This window comes from Arabidopsis lyrata (assembly GCF_000004255.2).
Source record: "Arabidopsis lyrata subsp. lyrata unplaced genomic scaffold ARALYscaffold_1, whole genome shotgun sequence".
Lineage (NCBI taxonomy): Eukaryota > Viridiplantae > Streptophyta > Magnoliopsida > Brassicales > Brassicaceae > Arabidopsis > Arabidopsis lyrata.
Genome location: NW_003302555.1, coordinates 9,056,438 through 9,072,489, shown reverse-complemented (window position 1 = coordinate 9,072,489; position 16,052 = coordinate 9,056,438). Strand labels below are relative to the sequence as shown.

The window sequence follows — 16,052 nt, the reverse complement described above, 5'->3', positions numbered from 1 at the left end:
GGTGCAGCTTTCTATGCAATTTAATCAAAATTGGGTATGCATCATTCTTTTTTTCTTTTCTTTTTTTTGATTGGTTGGTTATCATTCATAAGAGACTTGAATATGACATAGGGTAAATTTTTGGGATAGTATAAGGACAAATACAGTAGTTAAGTAAAAAGGTAAAATTACTTTGCTAATCATTACACAAAATGTCAGAAAGATAATCATTATTAAAAAGGTATTAAAAAAAAAGAAAAAGAGTCATAAGACTGGAAAATACATTTTTTTTTTTTTTTCTTCACAAACAAAACAAACCGTAGTCAGTCAAAGAAACTGGGCCTAATTAACTCAGCTCTAAAATTGGCCCATACTAAAAATGGGCTTTTCTCTCGCTTTATACGTCAATGTTCTTAATTTTCTACTCTACTGACGTTTTGTTACTTAGGGCTTGATTGGTTCTCCCGCTAGCACCCTCCTAGCGGTTGCTAGCGGTCGGTTGCGGTTATTAGCGGTTGGTACCAATCATAGAAATTACTCCGTCCCGCTTCGAACCGCTCGAAATCGCTGAATTTTAAAAGCTCCTTCCCGCAACCGCAAACGGTTGCGGGCGGTAGCGGTTGGATTAAAAAAAAAAAAAAAAAATCAAACATTTACTTATAATTATCCTATATATATCTTTCATCTTTGTATCACTTTGTATCACGTTCTCATCAGAAACCCTAATAATATTCTGAAACTCTATTCTCTCAATGTCTTCCACCCAAACTGATGAAAATCAATAACCAAATGTAAGTATCATATATCCTTTTATTCATTCATCACCTCATGTATAACTTTTTGGATATTTTTCATGGCATCGTTTTTTTTATTTTCATTACGTATTGCTTTACTTTTTGATTGAATATATGTTTCGATTTGTTTTCTCGAATAGAAACTTACTTGCTTTTTTATTGAATTCAACGTTATTTACAGTTTGTCTCATTACTTAATGCAATTTTTTATGTTAAACCAGATGCATAAAGTACTACCTTGTTACAAAATTTCTTTATTTTTGAATAATTATTTAGTACTTTATTTATGGTTTTAATTATTAAGCATGTTCAAATTTTTCTAATATTATCATAATAATATATTGGTGTTTTTATTTCTTTTCTTTTTTGTAATATTTTTTATTTATTTTGGTCATTTTTTTATTTAACTGCTATTGCACCCGCTGGTTTACCAGTCATAAAACTCCCGCAAACGTACCCATTTTCAAACGCTAAACTAGTCGTTCAAAACGCTTGATAACGCTTAAAACCGTAACCGCCCGCTTCCGCAAACTCCCGCAACCGCAACCGCAACTGCTGCGTTTAAACCAGTCAGGCCCTTAATTAGGGCTAGATAATAGAATAACTTTCTTAACCAAAGTATTTTTTATTTTTTTAATTCATCTCGACCATCTTAGAGAGGCATCATTTGAACTTACAATATCTTAACAAAAGTATTAGGCTAGACTCCGACCATAAATCGGATTACATTTTATTTGATTTCTTGAAATTTATCAGATTCTTTGTTTGACTTCATTTTCCTTCGAGACTTTGACTATGAGATGCGAATGGGTTGTTTTATAAGTATTTTTATAACTTATAAATATCATGTAACTATGTAAGATGGATATACTTTTAAATAATTTGGAGCCGGCAAATATGACAAACGAAAAGCAAATGGTTAGCCGTGCTGGACCAAACATTGCCTTTCTCCATCACCATTTAAGAATTTAGATTATTCTTATTTTCGTATCTCTGTCAGTGATATAAAATTGATATAGTAACAAAGCAATCTTATCAATATCGTTTCGTTCTTGTATCAAATAAAATATGGCTTGAATAACTATATATGTTCTTTCAAATATCATTCGTTTTCTTAATATTTTCGGTAAATTGATACGTCTTCTACCGTTCCTTTTTTATATAACTCGAGAAATCATAGTTCAAATTCTATATGGATTTCGAAAGTATGTATAGAAGAAACCTGTTTTTCTTTTTGTTGGTCGTTTAAAGCGCTTACGATGATAAGAGTTGACTAATAATAATAGTCTCGTTGATGGAACTTGATAGCCTATAACCGATCCATACAATTTAAAAATTGTTTATCATTTAATAATTGTACATGCATGGTAATCAAGGATTTAATAATTAAGCTTTAAACCGCACTCCATTCAGAATAATTAATTCCTATATATATGCGATTTAAAAATCTATAGGTCCATGCAACTTTATATATTTCTTTTTTGATATTTGAATTGTGTGACTAAATTAGTTTGATGGATTGATGATCGGAAATAATCTGAATTTCCTCAAAACTTCTTTAACATCCGATCTTATGAGAAATGGGCAAATCATTTGCATGTAAATTATTCATAACATTTACATTTAAACAATAAGAAGAGGGAACCGTGGGGATGAAAGTGCACGTGAACATCAGACTAAAGGAGATGGTTGTGGAGCCAACTATGTCTCTATGTTAGGGTTAATTGTACCCTCGTGTGCATCACCCATTTCTCTACCTTCTTACAAAAATAAAAATCTTAAAAGATTTTGAGAATCTATAATGGAGAACAAGAAAAATCAAACGACAGTACTATTTCACACAAAAAGGGGACAAAAGAACATAGCAATAAGATTATAAGAGTCTCACTTACCTTGCTGGATATCACGATTTTGCATGCCTCTGTCATTTTCTGGGACGTGGGCTTCTTTCTATATATAATTTATACTTTTTTGTTCATAAATATAATAAGTTATAACAAAAAAAATTTAATCAATATTCTGGTACGGACGGTGAATGTATCTCAAGATATCGATCAAGGAGGGTGTCTCTAGAGTCTAGAATTTGTTTTTTCTAAAGTATTATAATATCGAATTGGGTGTTTTCCGCAGGGGCAATAATTCCATGATTGAATACTGATTTTTATTAGTGTATACTCCTTGTATATTAGTCCAAACAGCACTATGCAATTTTCAAAGTAAAGCGTGCGTGTGTGTATATTATAAGGGTTTTGTTATTCCCATCTAATCTTAAATTATTGTATTCAATGAGACATTCAAATAAAATAAAGGAAATGGGTCAAGTGACGGGCAGATGTAACTCGGTGCGATCAAAGAGACAAAACCAGACAAAGAACTTGTTTTTTTTTTTTTTTTGTCAATGACAAAGAATTTGTTTAAAACAAAAAATAAAAGCAAAAGAGATAAGAGGTCCTACAGTGACGCTGATTTTGAACCGAACCAGACACCGAAGCTAAAACCAAGATCCTCGATCCTGTATGGTCACAGTCGCACATTGCTTTTAGCATGGAGGTTCACGAGGCACCGTATATACGTGCAATTGACATGCCGCTAATGGTCCCTTAGGAATTTCAAATAATTACATATTCATAATGATAAAATTAAGCGGAGCGTAATTAGTTCGGCGGCTTCGGCCATTTGGGTGGAAATTTGTTTTAGTTGGTTGTTAGACACTTAGACTAAATACAAAATATATACCATGATACTTAGGCTTAGATTTTATCTTTCTTTTAATCATTTGTGAAAGATATATTCTATCACTTTTGAAAAGATGTTTTGAACAAGAAAAAGATAACTCTTTGTTTAATCAACCAACGATATGGTAAGAAATACTAGAGTCAATAAGAACTGTCCACTATCAATCTACCCACCAAAAATATATTCCATGTCATTATATCTTATGTTCGGTTTAGATTAGAGCTAGGATATATAGTCTCCAAAAACTAAAACAACCACTAATATCTACAGTAATTCAGTTGTTTGGTAGCTATGAATGTTTCTGAAAGTTTATACTGTTAGATATATAGTGTATATGTAGATCGAATCCATCTCGTCCATGGTCTAGTCTGTACGGATATATTAACACACCTCAACCAAAAGAATGAAACCACCACTCCACCACTTGTACCCTATATTCGTAATAATGATAGCTGCGTTTGTTAAATTTAAGAGACTTAAACAATCTTGGCGAATCATTTATGTGCTAAATTAACCTAAAGAACATTATACTCTCTCTGTTCCTAGATATTTGATATTCTAGAGTTTTAGTTTGTTCCACAAAGTTTGTTTTTTTAGGTTTTTGTTTTATTTTTTATTGATTAAAATTAATATATCGTAAACTTCAAGACGTAATGATTAACTGTTTTCTAATACTATTGGTTCAAAGTTATTAAAAAATGTTTAGTATAAAAAAGTAATTGACAAATAATTAAACAATGATTGCTTCTTAATATATATGAAAATTCTAGAACATCAATATTTTAGGAACAGAGAGAATATGTTAGATGAAAAAAACATATCTTGGCGAATCGTTTGTTAAATCATTTATCCAATTCTCTCTCAATAACTAATTATTTATTTTAGAGGAACAAAGATCAAAAAGAGAACTGCATATATAGTACTTTAAAATTTACATTTATAAAAATATAAACGAACATGCAAGAAACTTATTATAACATATCCACCGTACTTAAATTCACGATCTCAAAAGAAATATACTAAGCTCTTGTCCATAACTACCACCCGGATTCATCATATGAAACGATTCCGAGTCACTCGACCCAGTAACTCGCTCAAACCTAGCCCTCAAATACAACGTCTGCTCCTCCTCTTCCGACGGCACAACTCCGGCTCCGACTGACACAGACTGCATCATCCTCAAGAAAACGGCGTCGTTTTCAGTCACCTTTCTCCTCACGGCAAATCCCATTTTCCTTCCGTTGCAATACATCGACCACACGGGGACATCAAAGATCGACGACGAACGACTGTTGCTGCTTCTACGACGGTCACACTCTAGGGCTATGCGTAGAACACCTGCCTCGTCCATTTCTTTGGCTAACGCAGCCGTGGGAACAGCTAACTCAAGGAGGAGAAGCGGTGAAGATCCCACGGCGGCGTCTTGAAGGCAGAAGCTGACTCTGCCACGACGGTGACCGAAGAAAGTTCCACTTACGATGCTGTTACTCTGGGAGGAGGAGGAAGAGTGGTCTGAGGAGGAAGAGGAAGAGGAAGAGACTGAAACAGTGTCGTTTTGGTAAGGCTGTTGTTGGTAAGTGCAACAGTATGGGATCATGCATTCGATGAGTGATCGGAGTGTTCGTCGGTGACGGAATTCGCGAGAACAATCGACGGTGGTCGGAGTGGTTATGAATTGCATGTGGTTATAGTGATGATCTCTTTGCTTTCCTAAATCAACCATTGTCCTCATGATTTTTTTGTTTCTCTTCTTTGTAAAAGCTAAGTTGAGACTTGAGAGTGAAATAAAAAGAAGAGAATATTGAGCTAGTATTTTGGTGAAGAAGAGGAAGCGTGATGACATATATGTATATAGGTGGTGGTGGCAATGGAGAGTGGAGACTTTTCGTTGTTTATTCTTTACTGTATATCTCTTTTTGGGTCTAGTGCAAACTTCAATTAAAGTGAGAAGATCGACCTTATTTAATAATGATTTAATTCCGTGGTTTTTTTGTGCATTTAAATCCAGCCACATGATCATCACGGTTTAAATATTGGAAATGATACTCTTTAAACAAGGTAAAATTAAATTTGATGTGCAATGACGTGTAAAATTGGCATGCATTAACCTTTGTCTATTTACGGAAATATTCTTCATATGTTCACTCTCAGAGTGATTTTAATATAGTAACTTTTAAACCTAAAGTTAGAAATCAAAATGGGAAAAATGTCATTAAAATCTTCAACTTATTCAAAACATTGATTTAAATCCTCAACTCACGAAGAAACGAAATAAATATCAAACTTATGTTGACTTTCCAAATAAATATTAAACTTATATTGACTTTCCAAATAAACACCAAACTTTCATTGACTTGGCCATATTAGGCATGACGTTAAGTGAGTTAACAGACAATGTTAACGGGATTAATTTTCTGTTAACAGATCCGCTAATTAAAAATGACAGTATTGTTGAACTATAATCAAATCTCATATAAGTCGTATTCATATAAGTTAGTTATTTACGTAAGAGTCACGAATGTACGTACGTATAGTTGTGTCTGTTCGTAAAGTTGTGTCATTTCGATTAACACATGTACGTACACGTTGTTTCGTGTTGTCGTAACTGTTCAATAAAATCCCGAGTTTCAAATCATACTCTATTTAAAGTTAGGGATTTTGCTCGATTTGGGGATCTAAGATTGACTTTAGGGATTTAATTCAATCGTTACGACAAAACGACGTCGTTTTGTTGTTATATGAAACAATGTCGTTATCAATTAACATATATGGTAACAGAAAATTACCTCCGTTAATGAGATCTATTAACCCACTTAACGTCGTACCTAATATGGTCAGGTCAACGGAAGTTTGATATTTATTTGGAAAGTCAACATAAATTTGATATTTATTTGGAAAGTCAACATAAGTTTGATATTTATTTCGTTTTGTCATGAATTAAAGATTTATTAACCCACTTAACGTCGTACCTATATGGTTAGGTCAACGAAAGTTTGATATTTATTTGGAAAATCAATGAAAGTTTGGTGTTTATTTGGAAAGTTAACATAAGTTTAATATTTATTTGGAAAGTCAACATAAGTTTGATATTTATTTCGTTTCGTCATGAATTGAGGATTTAAATCAATGTTTTGAATAAGTTGGGGATTTTAACGACATTTTTTCCAAATCAAAATTCAGAGAAAATTTCAAAATTACCCAAAAAGTAAATGAAGGAGGCTTGAGCAAAGAGGAAACAAAAGTTGTGGAGGAAGGAGTAGAAGTGGGATCCACGTGTCGTTTTATAAAAACGAGTGGGATCCATTTTGTTAATGTAATATCCAATCGTTGTGTTTGGAAGGAAGCGAATGGTGCGCGTGCGTCAGTCCAAGTGTGAAGTCCCGCACCCCACTTGACACTTCCATCCATTTTTTTCGCTGTTTTTTTTTGAAAAATTGTTAAAAATGTCTTTTTTTTTTCAATATTTTTTTTTGAAAATACTTCCTTTGAGAGTCCATTTTTAAGTTTGCCCTCTTTTAATTTTTAATGAACATTTTACCTTTATTTGAAATAAAATTAGATCAACAAAATACAAAATATTTTTTGGCGGGAAAAGTAATCCCGCAATTTTCCGGCCAAAACACTTGTAAAAACCTTTAAAATACCTTGTAAAATTTTTCCGTAAAAATTTTTCCCACCAAAAAATTTTTTTTGCGAGAAAAGTGATTCCGCAATTTTTTGGCGGGAAAAATTTACAAGGTATTTTAAAAGTTTAACAGAGTATTTACAAGTGTTTTGTAAGGTTTTACAAGGTACTTATAAGGTTTTATAAGGTATTATAACTTGTAAAACCTTATAAAAAACTTGTAAAACCTTATAACTTGTAAAACCTTATAAAATAGCTTGTAAAATCTTATAAATACCTTATAAATATGTTGTAAAACCTTTTAAAATACATTGTACAACCTTATAAATACCCTGTAAAAAACCTTTAAAATACCTTGTAAATTTTTCCCGCCAAAAATTTAACGCCAAAAAAATTGTGGAATCACTTTTCCCGCAAAAAAAATTTTTTGGCGGGAAAAAATTTTACGGGAAAATTTTACAAGGTATTTTAAAGGTTTTTACAAGTGTTTTGGCGGAAAAAATTGCGGGATCACTTTTCCCGCCAAAAAATATTTTGTATTTTGTGGACCTAATTTTGTTATATTTCCTTATATATTTGTGATATCTTTTATTAAAAGAAAGGTAATTTAGTCATTTTGTACATAAAAGAGGTATTTTTAAAAATAGACAGCCAAAAGAGGCATTTTTGAAAAGGAGTATTGAAAAATGGGCATTTTTGTGAGTCTCCCTTTTTTTTTTAAAACAATTTTGGTACTATCCTTTATTTTCACAGTCAATCAAATTACCATTATAATAAAACTTCTCTAAATAACATCAAAATAGCCAATCACCCTAAAGCTCTGGCTTTATTTGCATTAGATCATGTATTGATGTTGATGTTGGAAACACTCAATTCCAATAGCCTTCTTACTCACCTTTTTTTTTATTTGTACAATCGATTGACATTTATTTTTTAAAGATACACATTAAATCTGAAATAAAGCACTTGGAGTACTCTCTATTTTTCCCTACTAGTTATATTTATATAAATTAGAATTTATTGTTCTTGAGAATATATATATATATGCTGTGTTCTGCCATTACAAAAGGATATAGATGCTTTTACCAAGAAAATGTAACATGAAATAATGATGTAGGGCGTGAGGGCCTAAGAACCAGCATGCATAGAGCAATGATTAAAACCCAATCATGCTACGGTATTTTTTTATAGCATTTCTTAAAATGCTCTTTATAATCATTGCTTATTCGAATTCATTATAGTTTTCCGCTATGAATAAATTTTTTGATATAGGGTGTACATGATTTTAGGGAAAATTCCCAAAAAAAAACTTATTTATTTTTTATTTGAACGTTTAGTACTTAATTGTTTTTTGTTGAAAGAAAAATACACATATTAATTAAACGATGTGATTTAATATCTAAATAATTAAATATTATTATTTTCATACTCACGAACTCACAACAAAAAGAATATTCTAATTCTACCCTTACCATTTCAATTAATTATTAACTTTAGATGACGTAGCATTAGTTTTTTTATTTAAATGAAAATTAATTTTACTAATGTTTTATTTATGTTGCCTAAAAAATAAAAAAAAATTATATAATTATTTTATTTTAAAATTAAACATAAAAATTACCAGAAAATCAAAAATATTAAAAATAGTCATTTGTTCAATCTTATTCAGTCTTTGCAATGTCAAAGAGACGTTTCCTCTTTGTTTCTAAATTTTTTCGATTAATCTCTACGAGAATCGCCGGTAAACAATTTCCGTCGTCATCTTTTGCAATCATCAAATTCGATAACCGTTCACGATCTCTTTTTAATCGTATCTAAAATCTTCATCGCTAGTAAAACTAATTTGATTTTATTCGTCGTGATGCATATGATATCAACGAGCATCGATATGAACTTTTTCTTCATCGTGAGAAACTCTCTATTCGAATATAAATCATTCAAGAATGAAACTATTCTCGACAAAATCTCAATCCGAATCTCATCGTCTTTCTCAAGATTTATCAATTCATAAAAATTGCTATTTTAAAAATTTTATTTTAATTTTTTTGCTAATTAATTTTATTTTAATTTTAAAAATTAAATATTTGTAAAATAAACTGAAAATTATTTTGAATTTTTGTGGGATAAAAAAGGAAATGAAATATTAATAAAATTAAATTTTATTTAAATAGAAAAACTATTGTAACGTCATCTAAAAGTTAATAACTAATTGAGATGGTAAGGATAAAATTGAAATTTTATTTTTGTTGTGAGATTGTGAGCCTTGTTTTAAAAATCGCTAGGCGTTAGTCGGGCGTTCCGGGTGCGCCTAGCGCCTAGCGAGATAATCGGAGATTAAACGGGAATTAATCGGGATTAGTTTTTAATATTTTTATTTTTATACATGTATATATACTAAATTTTGGAGCATGTGTTAAAAAATCAAAATGGTCTAGTGGCACATGGTGACTCTCACGCGTACGACTAGGCCTGGGCAAAATACCCGGAACCGAATACCCGAACCGAAAAACCCGAACAATACCCGAACCGAACCCGAACCCGATTTTTAAAAATATCCGAATGGGTCCTAACCTCCTACCCGAAAAAAACCCGAACCGAACCCGAACCGAATCTAATACCCGAATGTACCCGAATACAAATATACACCTATAAATATTAGTTATATTTATATTTATAATACCCGAAATACCTAAAATTACAATCATAAATCCGAATATATTAGGTATTTTAGATATTTTTGGTTATATTTGGGTAAAGAGTAACCATTGTATTTTTGATAAATCGAGTATTTCGGTTAGATTTGGGTATATATGAGTTAAAAACCCGAACCCGACCCGAATCCGAAAATATTTCGGGTATTTTTGGTTATTTTTGGGTATTTTGCTTTTTTTATTAAAATACCCGAACTGATCCGAACCCGAACCGAACCCGAACCAAATTTTTAGAATACCCGAATGGGTCTTGACCCCCTACCCGAATAGACCCGATACCCGAAAAAAAAGAACCGAACCCGAACGGGTACCCGAATGCCCAGGCCTACGTACGACCATCACGGTTCGACTCTCAACCTTAGTGTTTTGTCATTTTTTTTTTATTTTTTGGTTTAATGAAACTGAAATGACCGAACTACCCTCGTCTTCTTCCTCAGATCTGTGCGACTGCAACCCTAATTTTTGCCGTCTCTTTTTTTTTTTCCTTACGATTATTATTGTTTTCTCTTGTTTCTTAAGTGATGTTTACCCAAATATGATAGATCTACAACCTAAAAACCGATTTAGAACTTCAATTTCATCAAAAGTGAGTTTTTCTAAAAATTTCCGATTTTTGAGCGATTTGATCTAAATCGCGGCGGAAGTGTTCCGATCAGTGCCTAGCCGGACGAGTAATCGGCTAGGCGGCTGATTTTTAGAACAAGGATTGTGAGTATGAAAATAACAACATTTAATTGTTTGGATATTAAATCGCACGGTTTTATTAATGTGTATTTTTCTTCCAACAAAAAAAAATTGGGTATTAAACGTCCAAATAAAAAATAAATAAGGCTTTTTTGGGAATTTTCCCCATGATTTTAACCTAAATTCTTGATAATATACACACTACACAGCATGGCACCTTGTGGAAGAAAATTTCGAAAATCATCTTCAACATCATTTTTTGCTTTTTCTTATATGGAGTAAGATTTAATTGCCTACGTCCCTACTAGTATATATACATATATTGAAAGACCTAGGCCATGTTCGTTTCTTTGATCATCTGAATGGAGATGAAGAATGATGTTCGTTTTTACAATTTAACAGAGTATTTGGATGAATCAGTTAGATGGATCATCTGAATGAGTTTGATAAATTTGCCTAAAATTTGTCAACTCATCTGGATGAATATGATTGGAACATTTGGATGGAGATGATTCAGCCAAAAATAACAAATGACAAATATACCCTCATTTACAATCATATATCAAATAATGTTTATTTTCAATAGATTTCTCATTTTATATTCTCAAAATCACAGATTTGCACCAAAAAATATCTCTAAAAATCGTGAAATCAAAGATTTCATTTTCCGTCAAAATCATATAATCGCGGAATTGTGTTTTTTTCCGCCAAAAAGTGAAATCATGATTTTTGATAGAAAATTGTGGAACGTCAAAACTGCTAAATCATGTTTTTCCGCCAAAACCGCAAAATCATATTTTTCGCCAAATCATGTTTTCCCACCAAAACCATAAAATCATATTTTCCCGCCAAAACCGCAAAATCATGTTTTCCGCCAAAACCGCAAAATCATAGTTTTCCCGCCAAAACCAAAAAAACTGAAGAATAACATTTTCCACCAAAACCGTAAAATCATATTTTCCCGCCAAAACTATAAAATCACGATTTTGGCGGGAAAATACGGAATTCTGTTTTCCTGCCAAAACCGCAAAAACTGAAGAATTGTGTTTTCCACCAAAACTGTGAAATCATATTTTTCCCGTAAAGTATGTTAAAATTCAGAGCTACAGTTAAGAGAATTATAGATACAAAACCAAAGTGTTACTGCAAAATCAGTTTTTACACCTACGACAAGGTGCAACCATTATATTCATATTATATACTCCTTATGTTCCTAGATATTTGATGTTCAAGAGTTTTAGTTTGTTCTATAAAGTTTGATTTTTTAGGTTTTTGTTTTATTTTTTATTGATTAAAATTAATATATCGTAAACTTCAAGACGTAATGATTAACTGTTTTTTAATACTATTGGTTCAAAGTTATTAAAAAATATTTAGTATAAAAAAGTAATTGACAAATAATTAAACAATGATTATTTCTTAATATATGTGAAAACTCTAGAACATCAATCTTTCAGGAACAGAAGGAGTACTTTCTTACACTTAATTTAACGTTTAGTAAAACAAGATAAATGATGATTACAAACATGCATGGCACAAAACTTTATTTGGTTTTGGATCATATGAAAAAGGAAAAAACATGAAAAGCCAATATATATGTGAATCCTTTGTTCGCATCATCACTTTTTATCCTTTCACTAAGATTGTCGGCTTACGTAGTTACGTTTCATAGTGTATATATGTCCACTCTCTCAACATTAACAGAGGTTTTTGGTACACATTTTCATAACTTAAGGAATATCGCCAAAGCTATATAATTAACCGGCCGCAGAATCAACAAGTTGCATGATTTCCATTATATATCTTCATTCATTTTTTCGAAGTCATCAGAAAATGGGTTTAGTTCATATAAATATACACTGCATCAGAAGTTTTAAATATATATATATATATATATATATATATATATATATATATGGATATGTTAGATACTGAAGTAGTTGATAAAGATAATTTTAGGTTTTTAACCCCGAAAAGGGTAATCTTCTAATTGAGGGTAATAACATCATCTTGAAAGTTTATACTTTCTATGCAAATACTAAAAATGTTAAACGCTCCTTTTCGGAAACGGATGAAAACTTTCAGCTTAATTTTTGTTTTTTAACGTTTGAGTCATTTTGTAATTTTAATGAAAGTAAATTATAACCTTATGGTTTCGGTTGTATATATAGCTTACTAACTCATAGTAAGGTCAGACGTAAAGTGGAACCATTTCACCGCCCAAATGTCCACAACCTAAATAAATACTCGTTTCTTTCTTTGCTATTCGTCTCAAATTTAATTATTTTTCCTTATTATAACTCTTAGGTATACATTAATAATAATCAATAACGCTTTTTGTTTATTGCCAGATTTGTCATGTTCTAACAAGATGGCTGTTTATTACTTGTGAGATAAGCATGATTTGAGTGGTTTAGTCAAATCAACGGCAGACTTTGGAGAGGGGGGACATGCTTTTAAATTATTGTAATCAAAACCACTTTAAAAGTGTTACTATTATTAGTTTTTCTTTCTCCGTAGTTTTGTATATCAAATTATTAATTATTGTTATCAACACACTCTTGATCACTGCAACAATATAAGACATGTATATAGAGCTATGTAGTTACTTCATATTTTATATATGGTTAGTGGGAAATATTTTAAGCTTTTATGTTTATGACAATATAATGGCCTCATGATGGCATGAATTATCATATGTTTAATTATGTGCACTCAGTTAGTGGACACTAAATACATACTATTTAATATTTTTATATTATACTAGAACATTTTTGACCAGCCAAAAGCCTAATTGACAGGTAAATGAAATACATATGAATCTGTGATGCAATGATAAATTGATAATACATCAAGCATTATATCAATCTAGGCACTAATTAACAAAAGTTTTGACTTAAAAACTTAATACGTGTCCCCTACAAAATGGATATCGTTTAAAAGTTAAATCAATCCCATACTATTATTTGGAAAGTACATCCTACAAGTCGTAACATTGCTTTTATAAGAAATTATAATATATGCCATTAGAGATCTCTAATCATAATTATTTTAGCTTCATGTCACTAATATATATTAACGGGTCAACGGGTCAAACCGGTTTCAAGATATTAAAGAGATTTTGTTTAAATTTTATAATTGTTATAAATAAAATAAATTGTTATCTCAATGACACAATGTAATTATGAATACTTAATTGAACCAAATAAATTGTTAATCTCATATAAACAAAAATAAAAATCTAATGCAGCTAAATATATTTGATATACAATACAATATTCATTCCTTCTTTATTATCAACTCTTGTTTTTTAACCAAATTAAGATTAAACAACATTTAATTCCTACAATAAAATAACTCAATATGATATAGAATATAGATTTAAAATTTATCATATACTATTATTTAATTCTACAAACAAACTATACAACCATCGTCAAATGAAATATATAATATTACATCCAAATAGTAATAAAAATAAAATATTATGATATATTCACTTTTATATTATATTATTTATTATTTTTTCGAACAAAATATATAATTTAATTCATAAAAAATATTAAATTCGTGCTGTATAGCACAGACCATGATCTAGTACTAGATGATTCCGTTAATCTATATCTAAATATGTTGTAAGTTTTTTTAAGGCTGTTTTTATTTTGCAATTTTGCATGAGGTTCCATCGTCCATGTGCTTTTCGCCGCCTACGTTGTGTCTGATTGGGCAAATACATACTGAAATGGGCCTATATGAGGCCCAATAATAGAACTTTGCAAGGTATAATAATGGGCCTATACAGTCTGATTTGCGCGTAAGGAGAAGCATAGAAGATAGTTAAAATAGTTTTATGCTGTTTTTTTTCTTCTTCTAATTTTTACTTAACACAAGCAAGCATGAAGCATCGATTCATCTGAAGGTTTATAATACATTAATATTTATATACATTACCGTAGTTCGACGCATATGACAAAACCATCGATTGCTTACTCTTTTTTTTCCGTCTAAAAGACCCCAACGTAATTTTTTTTCCTGGTTTTGTTTGCGTCAAATATTGAACGCAAACCCACAATTTATTCAGAAACAGCTTAATTTTAAATTAAAAGACGACAATATTAAGCCACGTACACAAACAAGACACCCAAGTAAGCCATGCGTACACAAAACTATACTATAAAATATACTGTAGCATCGATTTTTTTTTTTTTTTGGTAGCATCGTTTTGGAAAACTAATTTAATTGTAGCGTTATGTATATAGCAAATCTATTAGTTGAAATATCCTTAATCGGAACCAATAAGGCAATCCGAGGTTCATCTCCTATTATGCAAAAACAGAACAACTAGTTTTGATTCACGTACCCAATATGGCAATATCCACGTGAGTATGAGACCTATTACAAAATAGATAAGTGGAGATCTTATCAACAAATCAGAGGTCCATGAGAAATCTTGGCGAAAGCTCATGATAACTACAATACATTGAAAATAATTGCTCGTTTAGACAGCGATTTTGAAAGTGAAACCCCTTTTTAATATATATATATATATAAGCTTTTCCGCCCCCAAACATTAACTTAGCAATTACTCCATTTTTTCTTAAGAATTTGACATTTTGAGAGAAACGTTTTATAAACTTACCATTCAAATTTGGTTATTACTTTAAAAGTGCATCATTTTATAATTAGATAATAATGTTTGTGTGCATAAGTTAAAGAATTACTACAAAACAAGAATCTATATTTTCCATATAAACCCAAAATTAGGCTATAAAACATCAGAAAGTATCAAATAAATGAAGAATTAAGAAAATTATTGTAGGATTGGTCTATTTTAATATTCAGGTTTGTATATATAGTATTCTTATGTACAGGTTGTTGTATAGTTTCATTTTGTATATAGTTTATAAAGATAGATTATATACATAAGAGTTTGTGAGCTGCTGGTATAGTATAAACCGGTTAGCATTTTGGTTGAGAGTGGCTTATGGTTTAGGCTAGGTCTTTGTATTTAAACCCACAATTGTACATTTGAGATTAATTAATTAGGTTGAGATTTGTCTTGAATACTTAATTTTTCTACAAAAATATCAACCTAATTAATTTCAGCATAGAGTTATATCGGGTTTTTTTTGTTTGGATAAAATCTAAAAAGGATATAACTGATGACGTATGCACGATTGAGATGTTATTGGTTTTTCAGTTAAATGGTTTATGTATGATTAATTGTACGCAAGACATGTAGCATGGTCATTTCGTAAATGAGAAACTCAGGTGGCTTGGCCAGTGAATGCGAGGGTGTCTAGACCAGTGATGTTAAGAGGACCAGACCGACAAGCCGTGCATGAAGTTGTTCATGCATATATTAAGAAGTGTTTGCTTGTTTTGTATGGTTTTTGTCAGAAAAGGATGTATGCATATATGATGAAAGGAAAATCAGTTAATTAATGGTTGAGTTGTTTTTTATTTATCATATGGTTTATGAACGATTGAGTTGCTTTTGTACGTATCGTTAGTTGCCTATTT

At 30.9% G+C, this 16,052-nt stretch overlaps 1 protein-coding gene across 1 annotated transcript; it reads right to left on the bottom strand.

Annotated features, from left to right (window-relative positions):
• Positions 1-4,403: 4,403 nt before the first annotated feature.
• Positions 4,404-5,435, bottom strand: LOC9326485 (protein MIZU-KUSSEI 1). The gene has a single exon (XM_002890377.2). The coding sequence runs from the start codon at positions 5,350-5,352 to the stop codon at positions 4,507-4,509; it is 846 nt and encodes a 281-aa protein (XP_002890423.2). The 5' UTR covers positions 5,353-5,435; the 3' UTR covers positions 4,404-4,506.
• Positions 5,436-16,052: the final 10,617 nt, after the last annotated feature.